At 44.2% G+C, this 15,574-nt stretch overlaps 1 protein-coding gene across 3 annotated transcripts; it reads left to right on the top strand.

Annotated features, from left to right (window-relative positions):
• The first annotated feature begins 435 nt into the window (after positions 1-435).
• On the top strand, positions 436-11,103 carry LOC136626191 (glutathione S-transferase omega-1-like). Of its 3 annotated transcripts, XM_066601022.1 has the most exons (7): positions 436-525; positions 611-670; positions 3,384-3,492; positions 3,926-4,148; positions 5,495-5,596; positions 8,709-8,815; positions 10,843-11,103. In XM_066601022.1, the coding sequence occupies exons 2-7, from the start codon at positions 640-642 to the stop codon at positions 10,997-10,999; spliced, it is 729 nt and encodes a 242-aa protein (XP_066457119.1). In that variant the 5' UTR covers positions 436-525; positions 611-639; the 3' UTR covers positions 11,000-11,103. The 3 variants fall into 3 exon arrangements, with proteins under 3 accessions (XP_066457119.1, XP_066457120.1, XP_066457118.1); XM_066601021.1 differs by lacking the exon at positions 436-525 and having other exon boundaries at positions 538-670; XM_066601023.1 differs by lacking the exons at positions 436-525; positions 8,709-8,815 and having other exon boundaries at positions 536-670.
• The last annotated feature ends 4,471 nt before the right edge of the window (positions 11,104-15,574 follow it).

The following is a 15,574-nucleotide window of genomic DNA, read 5'->3' as shown; positions in this document are numbered from 1 at the left end:
AGGCGTCTGGCAGAGAATGCCACCATAAGAAATGCTACATATCCATCACACTGAACACAGTGCAACATTGTTGGATATTGTGCCTGTAGATGTGACTTCATACACTTTCCATAGGCTAATATTACTGGTGACAGAAGGCACACAACAGTCTACCGTGACCGAACAGTGTGATCATTGTGTTATTGGTACGTTGGCCGAGTCTCAAAGAAATGAAGCCAATGGGATCAAAGCGTTTGCTGTACAATCAATAGATAACAAAAAGGCGATCTACAGAATGTGGCGCATAAATGGTTGCATATATCTATATTACTCCCCAAATCCACACCATTCGCAACCTGATTGGTTGTTTGGATTTACTCATTCCCGGTGATTGGTTATTTGAGTTGGCTGATGCACGGTGATTGGTTGTTTAGGTTGGCTCGTGTAGAAGTGGGGAGTAAAAGGCGTTGATCACTAGTAGGGAAGGGTGTGGTATACATGTACTGCGCAGGGAGGGCTGCTTTCTCGTATACAGGCTACACTCTGGTATATCAGGCCACGTATACAATATATGCAGAACTAGGCTGGTTGCTTTTGTACTTCATATACAATATGTGATATATGTGTACAGGGATCTCCAGTGACAGGCTGTCTGCAGCAATGAGCCGATCACAGAGGAGTTTGGTCAAGGGTAAGTGTCAGATTGTAAAGGAATGTGTTGGGCATCTGAGCTTTCATCTTCCACTAGGTGAATGGGATAGTAAATACACGTTCATATATTTCACATGGCTGCAATACAAAGTCGAATTTGGGGGCGGGTGGCATAATTTTCATGTAAATTGATACTATTATCTGCATTTTGTTACATAGAAGTGGATACTTTCTATAATGTTGAATGTGTCTGCATGCAACGCTCGCATACAGATGTAGCAAAGTTTAACTTGACATGTTAAGTTCAGTTCACATTTGTCAGGGCTTCAGCCGTGATTCTGTTTCTCTGCTCTATTTTGGAAGCAGAAATGAAATTAAAATGATGGTGGAGGAGGAGATCAGTCTTTTCCCCCATTGATTTTGCTGGGGATTTAAAACAATGGGAAGCAAAGAGTAAGTTTCTGTTCGTTAGGTTTCCGTTTTTTTTAAACGCAACAAATAGCACAGCCTGCTTTCAATGGGGGAGGGGGGGGTGGAAACATACATTTTTTCGTTTTTAATTTTGTTTCTCTGCTGAAGCCCTAAAGTAGATGGGAACTGAGCCTAACACAACTTTCTGTGCTGCAGTTTACCCTTTTTAATAGTTTTTCATGCCAGATTTGTAGCTGCAAATAAGGGAGATGGAACAATACCTCAGTATTATTGTATCTTGAGGCCACCAGAAGCTAGGAACTGACCTGGCTTTGCTGGGGTTTACGCCCACTGTCAAGCCCCTAGCTTCCGATTGGCTAGTTCAGCGGCAGGGAAGACAGTCAGAGCCAAGGTGCCGAAAGCAGGGAACACTGACAGCAGGGGTAGGTCACAGGGGTGGCATTGCACTCCCCTGTTCCCGTGCTGCACTTATTGCGTTGGCTCATCTCTCCCAGCTCTGCTTCCCTGTCCACCGCTGTGGTTTGCGCTGCTCACCTCTTCCCACCTGCGCTCCATGCTCCAGCGCTGTAGTTACAGCCGTGGCTCAGCTCCCCCCTGCTGCGGCCCTGTGTTGCAGTGCCTCATCGCCTCCGCTCCAGCGCTCTGTTGCGGTGCCTCCACACCCCGCTCCAGCACTCTGTTGCGGTGTCTCACCACCTCCGGTCTTTGCTCCCCACTCCGGCGCTGTGTTCTGGTGCCTCAGGTGCCCCCGCCTGCACTCTCTGGTCCAGCGCTGCAATGTCCGCGGCTTAGCTCCCCACCGCTGTGGCTCCCCGCTCCTCCTGCGCTGTAATGGCAGGCCTCACAGAAGTCTGCCGCAGCAGCAGCCCCCAACGAAGCCGCAGTACCCGACATCGACGGAACCGTGGCCTGGTTAATAGACTGAAGGGGACGGCACAGCACACTGACTGACAGCCAATCTGGAGGTAGGGGTGTGACAGGGCCTTCCCTCTATCTAAGCCCTGTCACACCCCTACCTTCCGGTGGGGTCAAGATACAATAATACCTAATACCTCTGCAGCACCACCTATTTGAAGGCAGCATTCCTGCAAGTCAATGTTAGACTCTTTATACAAGCCTTGTAACAATGACTGGGAATTGAAAGCCAAGCCAGACACTGTAGCCAGACCTTGTAGCTGACAGAGTCTACACCAGTGAGTCTTCACAACCTATACATGAAGACACCTCAGAGTTAAATGAGTCAGCTCTGCTATGTTTTGAGTAATTAAACTTCTTTTCTCATGTCAATGACAACCAGGAACATACCTTGGTTTATTGCTATAATAGACAAGAGAACGTGTTGAGATTTATTACTGCATTTTTAGGTTGAAGAGTTTTCTGTTCAGTTTTGTGATAAGCAGTGTTTCCTATAAGCTGTGGAAAGGCTTAAATGAGCATAAGGAAGATTCCTGTGACTTGCTGATGTCATGCTGCATAGCTTGCAAGCCACTGCTTGTGTGCCATAGAAACCCAAACCCTACAACATCTCTAAGTGATCTTTAGTGTTTCCTTTAAAGGGCTTGTAGCAGAATTACATCTTATATCCTCTCCACAATATAGGGGATAACCTGCTGATCTGTGGGGGTCTCGCCCCTTGAGATCCCCACTGATCCTGAGAACTAGGGTGCTGTGTCCCTTTCTTCTCATCCCATTGAATATAGTGCTGGCAGAGCACTTAGGCAATCCCATTGAAAATGAATTGAACAGCAGTGTGCTTGTGCGACCATTCATTCTCCTCACTGCAGAGGGTGCAGTAAATGGGATAGGATGGGGGGTATATGGGACTCCAGTGCTCAGGATCAGTGGGGGTCTCAGTGGTGAGAACCCATTGATCAGCAAGTAATCCTCTAACCATGGACAGCAAACACAGCGTGCAGTCTGTGATATCTTCTTCTCTCCGGCTGAACAATGGATTTTATGCTCACCTAAAAATCATTGTTCAGCTGAAAAGTGAAAGATGTGAGCATTTACATACAATGATTATCGCTAAAACAATGGATTTTGAGCGATAATCGTTGCTTGTAAATGGGCCTTTACACCTTACTGCCATCTTGCAAAAAAAGACAATGTGTAAGTTAGTCCTTGGAGAACAATCACGTGTGGTGGGGAAATTATTATTTTGGAGGAAAACTACTGGTTTTTCAGTTGTATGTATACATTTTTCCCATATTTTTTTTTCTTTCATATTGTCCACAGCAAGACCAATTTTCATCTACTGCACACTATATCTCTGATCTATCTTACTGTTCCCTCTATACTGAATGACTATTATATTGTTTCAGGCAGCCCAGCCCCAGGACCGGTACCGGAAGGTCTAATTCGACTCTACAGCATGAGATTCTGCCCCTATGCCCAAAGGCCACTGCTTGTCTTGGCTGCCAAAGGAATAAAGTAGATAATTTTATACCATTTCGGAAGCTATGGAGATACATGTGTCCTTCAAAATTGCATGAACTTTATAGAAATAAAACCTGATCTGTCTTTGAGATTCTACTAAATGATGAATGTTTAGGAAATGTAGGTAGAGATGTCTTGTGTTCTTATAGGGGTGTAACAATAGGGGATGTAGTAAATCCCAGGCCATTGTGCCTGAGTGGGTGCAAAAGGTCCCATTGTGGTAACCAGTAGTCTTAATGACTTGTAGTAGTTGTAACGGGGGTGCATTTACAGACCGCACTAGGGCCAGGGGGATTTAAGTTGTGCCCCTTCATTCTTATAGTGTGACTTCAGTGTAGCTGCCTCTCATCTTTTGAAGTGAATACATTCATATTTATATATATATATTTTTTACTAACTGGTTTTTATTGGTTCTTTCTCTGCCCAGACATGAAGTCGTTAACATTAATCTAAAGAGCAAGCCAGACTGGTTTTTCGAGAAGAGTCCTCTGGGATTGGTGCCTTCTCTAGAAACCCCTGATGGTAAAATAATCCATGACTCTCCAATCATCTGTGATTACCTGGATGAAGCCTATCCTGGGAATAAGCTGACCCCGGCAGATCCCTATGAAAAAGCGGAAGAGAAGATGCTTCTGGAACATTTCTCTACGGTAACAGATTTGGCTAGTTTTGTTGGAGAACATTAACGGTACTTTTACATGGGACAGAAATGCTGTGAATTTTCCGCAGCGGCAAATTCTGCAGCATTTGCACATCCAAAACAGAGTCAAAATCCGTATTTTTGTTGTGGTTTTTGACTTTTTTATTAAATTTTATTTTATTTTTGGATGCGGTAATGCTACAAAATTCCACAGCATTTCCACCTTGTGGGAACGTACCCTAAAGGGGTTGTACAAGGCTGGAACAACATGGCTGCTTTCTGCGAAAAGAAGGCACACCTGTGCAAAGTTTGTGTGAGGTGTTTAAGCTCAGCCTTATTTGTGCTGTACTAACTGCATGGGTCTAGCTGGGATTTGTTAAATTAAAGGGGTTGCCCATCTCCTAACTACTGAGGACCTGCTTTCAAGACAGGTCATCAATAATTGAACAGTGGGAGTCTGTTACTCAGGATCCCCAATGATCAGCTGTTCCCAAGTGTTGGTGTGTGTATGGAGCAGGTGGCTTTGTACACATTGGTTGGTAATGCAGGCACTGTTCCCACTGAATTCTGCATTTACAGCCCAGGCCACTACAATGTGTGGAGCTCTGTGTAGACTCACTGACAGCTGCTCGGAGAACAGTTCATTGTTGGGGGCTCTGAGTGGCTGACCCCTGCTGATCAATTATTGATAATCTATCTTGAGGATAGGCCGCCTATAGTTAAAGGGAGGTTCCCATTTCCGTTATACCTTCTGTGGCTGTCTACTTCCCGGGTTTCAGCTATTATAATATGCTAAGATAGATCAGTAACACTTACAGTAGTCCTCTCTTCTCCACCGATTCTAATGCTCCCCAGACTTAACATGTGGTGCCTGCATATTATGGCTGTGATAGCCATACAAAACTGGCATAAGGAAGGACCTTATTCGTCCACTTTTTTTTTTAATCAAGAACCCTCCTCCTTCTATATGCAAAGAATTACATATCTTATTATCCTGGCTAAAAGCAAAAAGGTTTGGTACGGTGTTAGCCAGTGGAGCAAAATATGAATGTTCTCAGTAAGAGAAACTAAGTAATCTTGTAGATGAGACCTTTTAATGGCTAACAAAAATACATGATGTTATAGTGAGCTTTGAAGCCTATTTAGGCTTAATGCCTCAAGAAGAGTTGGAAAGCTTCCTGTAACATCATGTATTTTTGTTAGCCATTAAAAGATATCCAATCTACAAGATTACTTGGTTTCTCTTGCTGAGAACAATCACATTTTATTATCCTGGAGGAACATTTCATTTTTCTGTTAAATTGTACAGAAATGCTGGACAAGACAAGTAACGCAGTTCTGTATTTCTGACTTCAGGTTATCTCCACACTATACAAGATTTTTTTTGCCAAAAAGGACAATCAGAATACAACTGAAGTAAAGGAACAGTTTTTTGAGAAATTGAAAAAACTTGAAGAGGTAAGAACTGTATTTGACATGTAAGCCGCGGTCTAGAAAGTTCCTGGTGAATCGCTAAACTGCACTTTACACTGCGGCAAATTCTACAATTTTATCGTAGGTAAAATACACAAATAAACAAAAAATCCCTGGTAACCAGTTTCCTGCTTATATAACCCCAATACATTCTGCAGCGCTGTATAGAGGCTTAAAGGGGTGTTAAGGGATGTTGAGGGTATGTTCACACAGCAGAATTCGCCTCAAAATCCGTGGCTTTTTGCTTCGCTCTGCAAGTGGAATTTGCCCTAAAAAATGGGCAAAATCCACTTGCGGAATTCCAGTGCACAAAATCGTGTTTCCGTATCAAGAAAGGACATGTCACTTCTTGATGCAGAAACACTATTTTCTGCATAGGAATACAAGGCATGGATTTTGCTCAATGCTATGGCAATTTGGCGCCAAAAAGCTGCAGATATTTATGCTTTTTTTTTTTAAATGAAATTCCGCCATGCGAACATGCTATCACTATTGATGACTTATCCTCGGGATAGATCACCGTTGATCGGCAGGAATCCACTGCTCTGGAACCCTGCCAATCTGTTGATCCTCTGGCACACTGTTAGGGCTGCTTTAAGGTTACTCTGCTTGTTTCTTTTCCTTCATCTCATACCATATGTGGCCATTTTTGAGACATTGCATGTGCGGCCACGGCTCTATTTATTTCAATGGGGCAGATGAAAATAGCCGAGCATAACGCTCAGCTATATGTCAGTGCCATTGAGAAGAATGGAGCCATTACTACATATGTGCGACCAGCAGCCCTTTCCCCACTACACTACAGAAATGAGAGAATAAATGGTGAATTTTGAAATATTGGGGGACATGGGTCTCCCATTCTTGTGATTGGTGGAGGTCCCAGCGGTCAAACCCTGACTGTTCCTATCAGTTTTCACACATCCAGGGGATGGTTGAAAACTGAAAAAAATTGGGCCACCACCAGAATACCTCTTTAACCCCTTAGTGACGGCCGTATAGACTTTCTACGTTCTGTTGTTGCAGGACGTGTATGGAGGGAGTTAGCGCCGCTATCTCCCTCTATACAGCGCGGGCATCAGCTGTTATTACAGCTGACACCCGCAGGCAATAGCCGCAATCCGCCGTTTGGCCGATTGCGGCTATTAAACCTTTAAATCCCCCGAGTGATGTTCGGGAGTCCCGTACGGCTTCCCCCCGCAGTGAGATTGGGGGAGCTGTGCAGGTGTCATGGCAGCCGGGGGTATCACTGCCTGTGAAAAAGCACCCTATCTCTGAGAAAAGATGTAATAAAAGGCGATCAAAAAGTCAACTGTATGCGAAAACAGAACGGAAACGTCAGGACTAGAGATGAGCGAGCATACTTGCTAAGGACAATTGCTCGAGCGAGCATTGTCCTTAGCGAGTATCTCCCCGCTCAGGAGCAAAGGTTCGGCTGCCGGTGCAGGTGACAGGTGAGTTGCAGCCATGAGCGGGGGGGAGAGAGGGGAATCTCCCCACTCTCCCTGCCCGCGCCCGGCAGCCGAATCTTTTCTTCCGAGCGGGCAGGTACTCGCTAAGGGCAATGCTCGATCGAGTAATTGCCCTTAGCGAGTATGCTCGCTCATCTCTAGTCAGAACATACCGCACAAAATGAGCCCTCACACAACTATGTCGCCAAAAAATTAAAAAGTTATTGTGTGCAGAAAATGGACACAGAAAATAATGTAAAAAAATTAAATATCTTAAAAAAAAATGCAAGTACTATAGCAAAAAGTTTGAAATCGCAGTAATCGTACTGACCCGTAGAATTAAGTTATTGGTTCGTTTTTGTTGCAGTTTGTGCGCCGTAGAAACAGGACGCACCGAAAGATGGTGGAATGTCGTTTTTTTTCCATTTCTCTCCACTTAGAATTTTTTTTTAAGTTTTCAGTAAATTATATGGTACAATAAATAGTGCCACTGAAAAATACAACTCCTCCCGCAAAAAACAAGCCCTCATACAGCCACGTCGATGGATAAATAAAGGAGCTACAATTTTTTAAAAGGGAGGAGGAAAAAACGAAAATGGAAAAAAGCAAAAAAGCTCCGTCACTAAGGGGTTAAATCCACAGCATGTCAATATCTGATGCATCTTTTCATCACTGACTTCAATGGAAAAGTCAAAATTCCAAATTGCAGTTTTCAAAAACCATCTTTGTCTGGTGCCTCTTGCATTATCTGAAGGGGCAAATCAAATCTTGGTGGAGGCTTACCTCTGTGGGTTTTGTTGGACTTGCTGCAAAGAAATTCCTGTGATAAATCCAACCCATCTGTTCTCACTCTTAGGATGCATTCAGACGACCGTATATCGGCTGGGTTTTCACGCCCGGCCGATATACGGCGTCTCTCTCTGTAGGGGGAGGAGGATGGAAGAGCCGGGAGCAGTGCACTGAGCTCCCGCCTCCTCTCCACCCCTCTGCACTATTTGCAATGAGAGGAGGCGGAACGGGGGTGGGGCTAAGATTCTGGAATTAGCTCTGCCCCTGTCCCGCCTCTCCTAATTGAAAATAGTGCGGGGGGGGGGAGGAGGCGGGAGCTCAGAGCACTGCTCCCGGCTCTTCCATCCTCCTCCCCCTGCAGAGAGAGACGCCGTATATCGGCTGGGCGTGAAAACCCAGCCGATATATGGTCGTGTAAATGCACCCTTATAGAGCAAGAGACAGTATTTATGTGCACAGGGGCCCTCTGTTGTCCATCTGCCCATGGTACCCATGGCCTACCATGGGCCAGACTTTACCATTCACTCTTACATTTGTATGCATTTTATACAGTGAAATTACTTTTTTTGGACTTCTGCACACAAATGGATCAGGAATGCAACGACTCATGGAACTTTATGGTTTCTACTCTGCTCCATATTTTCACTTGCAGACAGATTTTTGAAACATGCTGTATTGTGGAGGCATAGATTGTATCAGAGACCAGTGGACACTGTGTGAGACCGGTCCCCATCTGCTGGTTCACATCATATTCCCCTTCCTTCTCCAGTCTAGGACAAGAAGGTCCAGCAGTTATAAGCCCCTTCTCATGTAACTTCCCGCTATTGGAAGAAGTTTGTAATTCATCTTTTTATCTACAGGACTTGACCAAGAAGAACACCCCTTACTTTGGTGGACAATCCGTGTCCATGGTAGATTACATGATGTGGCCCTGGTTTGAGCGGGTCAATGTTTTTGATGTTCTGGAGTGAGTAAGACTAATTGTATATACATCTCATAATAATTTTCTACTTGTAGTTCAACTTTTGTAGCATTACTTTATGATCTAGTGAGTGGTTCTCTATCAATCACAATTGGTCCGACCCACCATAGTTCTACAGAATTCTCCTGTGGAACCTCAACAGTGGAGGTGCACATAGTCAGTAAAGACTGATGAGATTTCTTCTGCCGGGCTCAAGGCACAATGGTAATACACAGGGTTCATGGGCCTTGATGCAAAAGTTCAGCTTCATGGCTGCTGTCTGTGCTCTACCCAGGACCTTCCGCTGGTATAACCCCCATCACCCTCCAAATAAATAAAATGGCATCAAACAGCATATCTATAGTTTTTTCTATAAGACAACTTTTATAACACAGCGGGCTAAAATACAGCAGCATAGCTCCATGTATGGTACTGCACTTCTAAATAACGCAGTGACCAAATTATGGTCAGATACAAGTACTACACAGTGATAGTGATTACAGTGCAGTTACTTCCAGTTAGAGTTGCTAGTCTACTAGAATAATACTGTCCAAGGTAAAAAGCAAACGGCTTAACATGACACGTCTGTTCATTCCCTGTTGTTCCATTTGGAAATGCATTAATAAACTGAAAACTGGCCTCTTATACTATGGTGCCAATGCCTCCTGTATTGTCGCCAGCTGGTGATGATCCTGTAATGAGGCGCTAGCCACAGTTGCTCTCCATATGGGAGCCCTAGCCAATGACTCCTTCATAGTCAAGGCATACACAGAACTCATGGGAAAAACTAAGTTTAGTGATTTAGTATCTTCAAATTTATAGGCCTAATAACCTTAATAGCCCAGAGTCATTGTGCCCCCACAAACTGTGTTCACCTCTGCTCCAACTCAGGTCCAGCCAGCAGCAGTAGCGAATGGGGTCTTTGGGCCCCTCCGACTTGGGGTTTCAGTTGCAACTGCACCTGCTTTGACCCTCGGTAGATACACCACGGGTCAACCACTGTATGTTAGGCAATTTTTTTTACATAAAACATATTAAATCACAAAGCCCAGCGCTGTGATTGGCTGCAGCAGCCTGTAACATCCCATACACAGGCTGCTGCAGCAGCCAGTAAACAGTATTTCACAAGGAAGATCTGGAACTTTCGCCAGGAGATTGTGGGGATCTGGAAGAGGTGAGTATTAACTTGTTTGTTTATTTCTACCGTGGGGGAACTGTTTTTTGGGAAAAAATCCAATCTAAATATTTCAAATCAGATCTCGGTGCTCAATCGCTGAGCTCTCTCATTGGCTGCTGCAGACACTAATGCTACAGGCTGCTACACTGGCTGCTGCAGTCAGTCAACAGTGCATTACAGGGGAGACCCGGAACTGCTGGCGGCCTTTTTTTTCTTTCCTTAAATCCTCAGACAACCCTCCTGTCTCTATGTACAGAAGCACTTCTGTTAAAAACCCCGCAATGGCTAGAATGCTGGAAGTGTTCACTACTAGAGATGAGCGAGCACGCTCGGCTAAGGCAGATACTTGAACGAGCATCGCTCTTCTTGAGTAACTGGATACGTTTGAACGAGTATTCAGTTACTCGAGAAGAGCGATGCTCGCTCAAGTATCTGCCTTAACCGAGCGTGCTCGCTCATCTCTATTCACTACGCAGGATGGATATATAACGTGAGACAGCCCCTCCAAATAATTAAATATGGTATGTATAGTTATAACTAAGTGGGTTTGTTCTGGGTAAAGCTGGTTGACAACCTGTAGGACATAAGATGGAAGCCATATTGGATATCTCACCCAGTTGTACTACAATTTAGAATGTGACAACTTAAGACTTGTAAATGCTAAAAGGGGTTTTCCAGGACTTGACTACTGATGGCCTATCCTGAGGCCTGATAACAGTGGATTTGTGGAGGTCCTGAGTATCAGACCCCTGCTAATCAACATTTGATGACCTAAGTCCCAGAAACCCCCCCCCATAGGTCTGTATTTGAAACTTCTGGCAAAATATGAAAATAATTTTTCTACCTTTTTATCTAGGTTTTTGGAGAAAACGCCACGTATCAATGCCTGGTACAAGCTCATGCTGCAGGACCCCGCTGTCAAAGAGACGTATACAGAGCCGGATGTTCTCCTCGCCTTTTACAAGCTGTATTCTCAGAACAGTGTAGATGCGGCTGATTGTGGCCTTGACTAATCTCCTCGGTCATTTTAGTATCTTGTGCCTTAGAATATTTTCTATCACATCTTCTGTGTTTAATACCTTCAGGCTGTGATTAAATAAATATTTTCAAGTATTGATCTCATTGTATATACGATATAAGGACGAGCCATCAATGTTCTATCTTGGAGAACCCTTTAAAGCAGGGAGCATGTCCTATGAGCCCGATAAACTAAATTTAGTGGTTCATAGAAGGCCCCATTCACATCTGTGTTTGGGCTCTGTTTCTCTGTTCAAGCAGTAAAACAAATGCAGCTTTTATTTGACACAGTGAACACTGTACAGAAAAAAAATCACTATAAAAACAAAGCCATACTCAGTTTTTGTTCATTTTGACTACCAAAAAAAAAAATAAAAACTATAATCGAAAGTACTATGAGTGCATGGGAAAATTAGCTTGTTACAACCATAACACCAAAAGAGTGGAGCAAAGCTTTTCTACTGTCCCACAAGATGCCCGTGGCCTGTAAAGCCCATAAACACCCATTACCCTTGAATGGATCCAGGAATTAAATGAGATCATGACAATGGAAGGGTTAATGTCTGAGGATTCAGACTTCCTGGAGAAATTAATTGCAATATGGTGCCATTGGTTAGAGTTTCAGAACACCACTGATTTTCAGGCCTTGTGGGGATACCTCAGGGTTCCTCCCAATTCCATCCTCTAATATGTGTCTGTTATTTTCTTTATAAAAAATAATTTTGTGTTTTTTAATTACTTTTTATCCCCATCCCTCCCCCACTCTCTCCTCACTCTTGTTTTCTCCATCTGCTTTCTGATAAATTCTACTTCTAAGTTAACAATACTAAACTTACTTAAAGTTTAATATAGTTATGTTAACATCCGGAACTAAGATAATACCTCCTTGTAGGATGTTATAAAATATGTTTTGAAATGACACAAGAAAATGGTAAGGTCACCGTTTTCATACATTTATATGGTCCTGCGAGACCTTTGTGATATTGTTTATTTTATAATCACACAATTTCAATAAAAACTAACTAAACATACAAAACAGAAAGTATCCAAAAAAATAAAAACAACCCCCCCCCCCCCCCCCCCCACCACCACCACCACCACCACCTTCCTCTGGTGGTGGAGAGATGGAGTCATAAACATGAGCGATGCAGTGCAGGAAAAATATTCTGGCATGTCCTATATTTTCGCATTCCCCAGAACGCATCGCCCATTGTTTTCAATGGGGCAGGAAAATACATTGTGCAGCGTGCGTTGTGAAAACAATAGGAAACACAATGGGAAACGTGTGCCTACATTCCACTTGTCTGTCTCCAGCTCCAACCTCCAGGTCTTCGGAGTAGGATGGACTTTTGCACACAGGGGTGAAGTTGGTTACTTGTTATATGTAATCCTGTGAAGTGTTTCTAAACACAAATCAAAGAGATACAAAGTATCAGCCTGTTCTATTCATGCTGTAGACTGGGTGCAGCTGTGAACACTGTCACTATGTGCTCGGTTAAGGGCTAATGCCCACAGAAGGATCTCTGCTGTGTTTCTCCCTGCCGTTATTCACTCGCTGCGCTGCAAGCGGCGCTGTGACGTCAATGTGCAGACGGAATCTGCCTCCCCCTCCCCTGACATATCCTCTTAGGTTCAGCAAGAGCAGGGGGAAGAGGCAACACACTGACGTCGCAGTGTGCACCTGTGATCAGCGCTGCTAGTGGTGGGCCGGGCAGAGGAACAACGGAGCTTCCACGAGGAGGAGGGGGGAAGTATATGGGTCTCGGGGGCACTGTCATTGCTGGGGGCCACTGTGGGGGGCACAATTACTACTGGTGGAATGTCACTGTTATACTGGGGGCCGCTGTGGAGGGCACAATTACTACTGGGGGCCGCTGTGGGATGTCACTATTATACTGGAGGCTGCTTAAGAATGTCACTATTAAACTGGCGCCCGCTGTGGGGTCTCATTATTATACTGGGGGCCGCTGTGGGGGGGTTCACTATTATACTAGGGATTGCTGTGGGGGGGGGGGGGGGGTCACTATTACCACGGGGGCCGCAGTGGGATGTCACTATTACCACTGGGGCCACTTTGGGGGATGTCACTATTATACTAGGGACTGCTCTAGGGGATGTCACTACTATACTAGGGACCGCTCTGGGGGATGTCACTATTAGCGGGCGGGAGGGGCGGGAGGGGGGATGTCACTATTACCGTGGGGGGCCGCTCTGGGGAATGCCACTATTACTGCTGGGGCCGCTCTGGGGGATGCCACTATTATAGCTGGGGTATGTTTACATGTGACGGAAATGGGCAGGGCTATTTCAAAAAAGACGGTGCAGATTTTGACTGCTTTTTGGATGCGGACATGCTGCAGAATTTGCAACAGAAATTTCTGCTGAGGAAATTCTGCAGCATTTCCGCATCCAAAAAGCAGTCAAAATCTGCACACTGTCTTACTGTGAAGCTGCCCTTTTCCTTTTTAGAATGACGAGGGGAAAATATCATATGTCCTGATAAGCCCTGCCTCCTGGTATGTTGACACTTTGCAATAAATAAATGGGTTTTGGGTTGCAGTTATGGCTCTCGTTCTCTAAAAGGTTCACCATTACTGCACTATACAATGTATGGCGCTGTGTCTGAAATGTACTGAAGTGTCCTGGTGCTTAATCAAGCGCTGCAGTCACTTCAAACAGCTGATTGGTGGGGATCCAGAGCACAGACCCCACTGATCTGATGATGATGGCCTGTCCTGAGGATAGGTCATTAACATCTTTTGGCCCTTCTACACGGGCCAACAGCCATTTACATCTGCAATTATATCACGAGAGCCCTATAACATCACAGAGGGAGCGCGATCCCTCTGCGAACCCTTCATGTGCCGTGATCCACATAGATCGCGGCAGGGAAGGGTTTAACAGCGGGAGGCCGCCTATCAGTGACAGCCGACTCCCGCTGCTGGATAGCGTGAGATCTCTTATGATCTCGCACTATCCACATGACGTATCCACGTGTCCAGTTTCGGGAAGTACCCCGCTGCCATGATGTACTCTTACGTCATATGGAGGGAAGGGGTAAAAGATGTGAAAAAATAAGTTAAACCAAATCTACATATTTGAAGAGTTACTTAGCTGCTCTAGTTTGTCACACACTGCATTTCTCAAAATATGGATACCCTGGAAAAGACACTTATCATACACCTCACGTGATAACTAAGACTACCAACAAAATAAACTAAATGCTTTCATGACACTTGACTCTCATTCTTATATCAAGGTTGATCTGTGATGAACCTCACAGTTCTCACGAAGATCCCTTTTTGTTTCCTTCTCTTTAATTAGGACAATTTCCTGCGCGTATAATGGGATCGTATCTAAAATTAATCTTGTAACCAACAGGAATTACTATAAATCAGCAGTTGTGGACTTCCATAAAGTCTTGTTGATGTCGTTACTTTATTTCAACTGAAAGAGCAAAATTGAATATATATTATTATATGAATACGAAAATACAAGAATATGTTTGTAATTGCTCTGGAAAATGAAAATCTTTTGAATTAAAAGTGATTTCATTAAAAAAAACAAATATATGAAAACGTTGAAAGATAGGACAGACAGCACTTGAAAATCTCGCCAATACAACGCTGTGTTCAAAGGCAGATCTGAGAAGCCCCACTTTTACCTTGCGGTAAAATGTGTGTGTGTGACTGAGCCCTTAGGTTGCATTCGAGCGCGGCAGATTTTGTGCCAATTTTCCACGCCAGAAAATCCACATCATAATCTACATCAAAATCCATTCTTTGGTGCAGATTTTACCGGAGATCTGCAGCAGATTTCACCCCTTCAAATGGACGGAATTCAAGGGGCTGAAGTGCAATAAATAGGCCAGATTGTGGATTGCGATGCGGATTTTCTGCTAAACCTCGCTCTATAAGACTTCTTTCCCATGAGCGTATATCAGCTGCCGTTTTCCTGATTGGCCGATATACGCTACCATCTGTGACAATGATAAGAGCCCATAATAAATGAGTATATAATAGTATTATGTATAATGTCCGGTCCTATATATAATAATGACTGTCCCAGACACCTAGAGTCTCACTAACCTATTTACTCTTTAATAGTGTAGAGAGTCATTTAGAGAAATACCGAGCATTGTACGATGGCAGTATATGGGCATCTATACCCAGTTGAGATGTAAGTATCCTTTTATATGACCCCTGATGATATTTAGATAGTTGGAAGGATATCATGAAAACAAATGTTACAAGGTTGAATCCAACCAGAGAGACAATGTCGTAGATTGTCACCATCTGCTTTGTTCTCTGTTAGAATCAGGGAGGAATTCCCGCAGTTTATGGATGAACATGAAGAACGTGCATTCTTCGTGCAGAGCATGTAAGTATCTGACTGCAGGACCTCCATGATAGTGACTGTTACCCCAATATCTGGGGCTAGCCCTCACAGACATGACACCCACACTCATCAGGAGACTAGACCTCAGGGACAAGGGGCGATATATAACACTATAGTAATAGTGGGAATGTAGAAGGAAAGCTAATACAAATGTCCTGACCCCCCAGCAGGCC

This window comes from Eleutherodactylus coqui, chromosome 4 (assembly GCF_035609145.1).
Source record: "Eleutherodactylus coqui strain aEleCoq1 chromosome 4, aEleCoq1.hap1, whole genome shotgun sequence".
In the NCBI taxonomy this organism is placed as follows: Eukaryota; Metazoa; Chordata; class Amphibia; order Anura; family Eleutherodactylidae; genus Eleutherodactylus; species Eleutherodactylus coqui.
Note: the sequence above shows the minus strand (reverse complement) of the source record. Positions and strands in the feature narration are given on the sequence as shown.

What these genes read in the sequence shown, in the direction of transcription:
- LOC136626191 (XM_066601021.1), top strand. Translation starts at nt 601, where the DNA reads ATGTGTACAGGGATCTCCAGTGACAGGCTGTCTGCAGCAATGAGCCGA. An exon ending in TTCTGGAACATTTCTCTACG is followed by an intron (nt 4,149 to 5,494) that starts GTAACAGATTTG and finishes TTCTGACTTCAG; the next exon opens with GTTATCTCCACACTATACAA. An exon ending in AATGTTTTTGATGTTCTGGA is followed by an intron (nt 8,816 to 10,842) that starts GTGAGTAAGACT and finishes CTTTTTATCTAG; the next exon opens with GTTTTTGGAGAAAACGCCAC.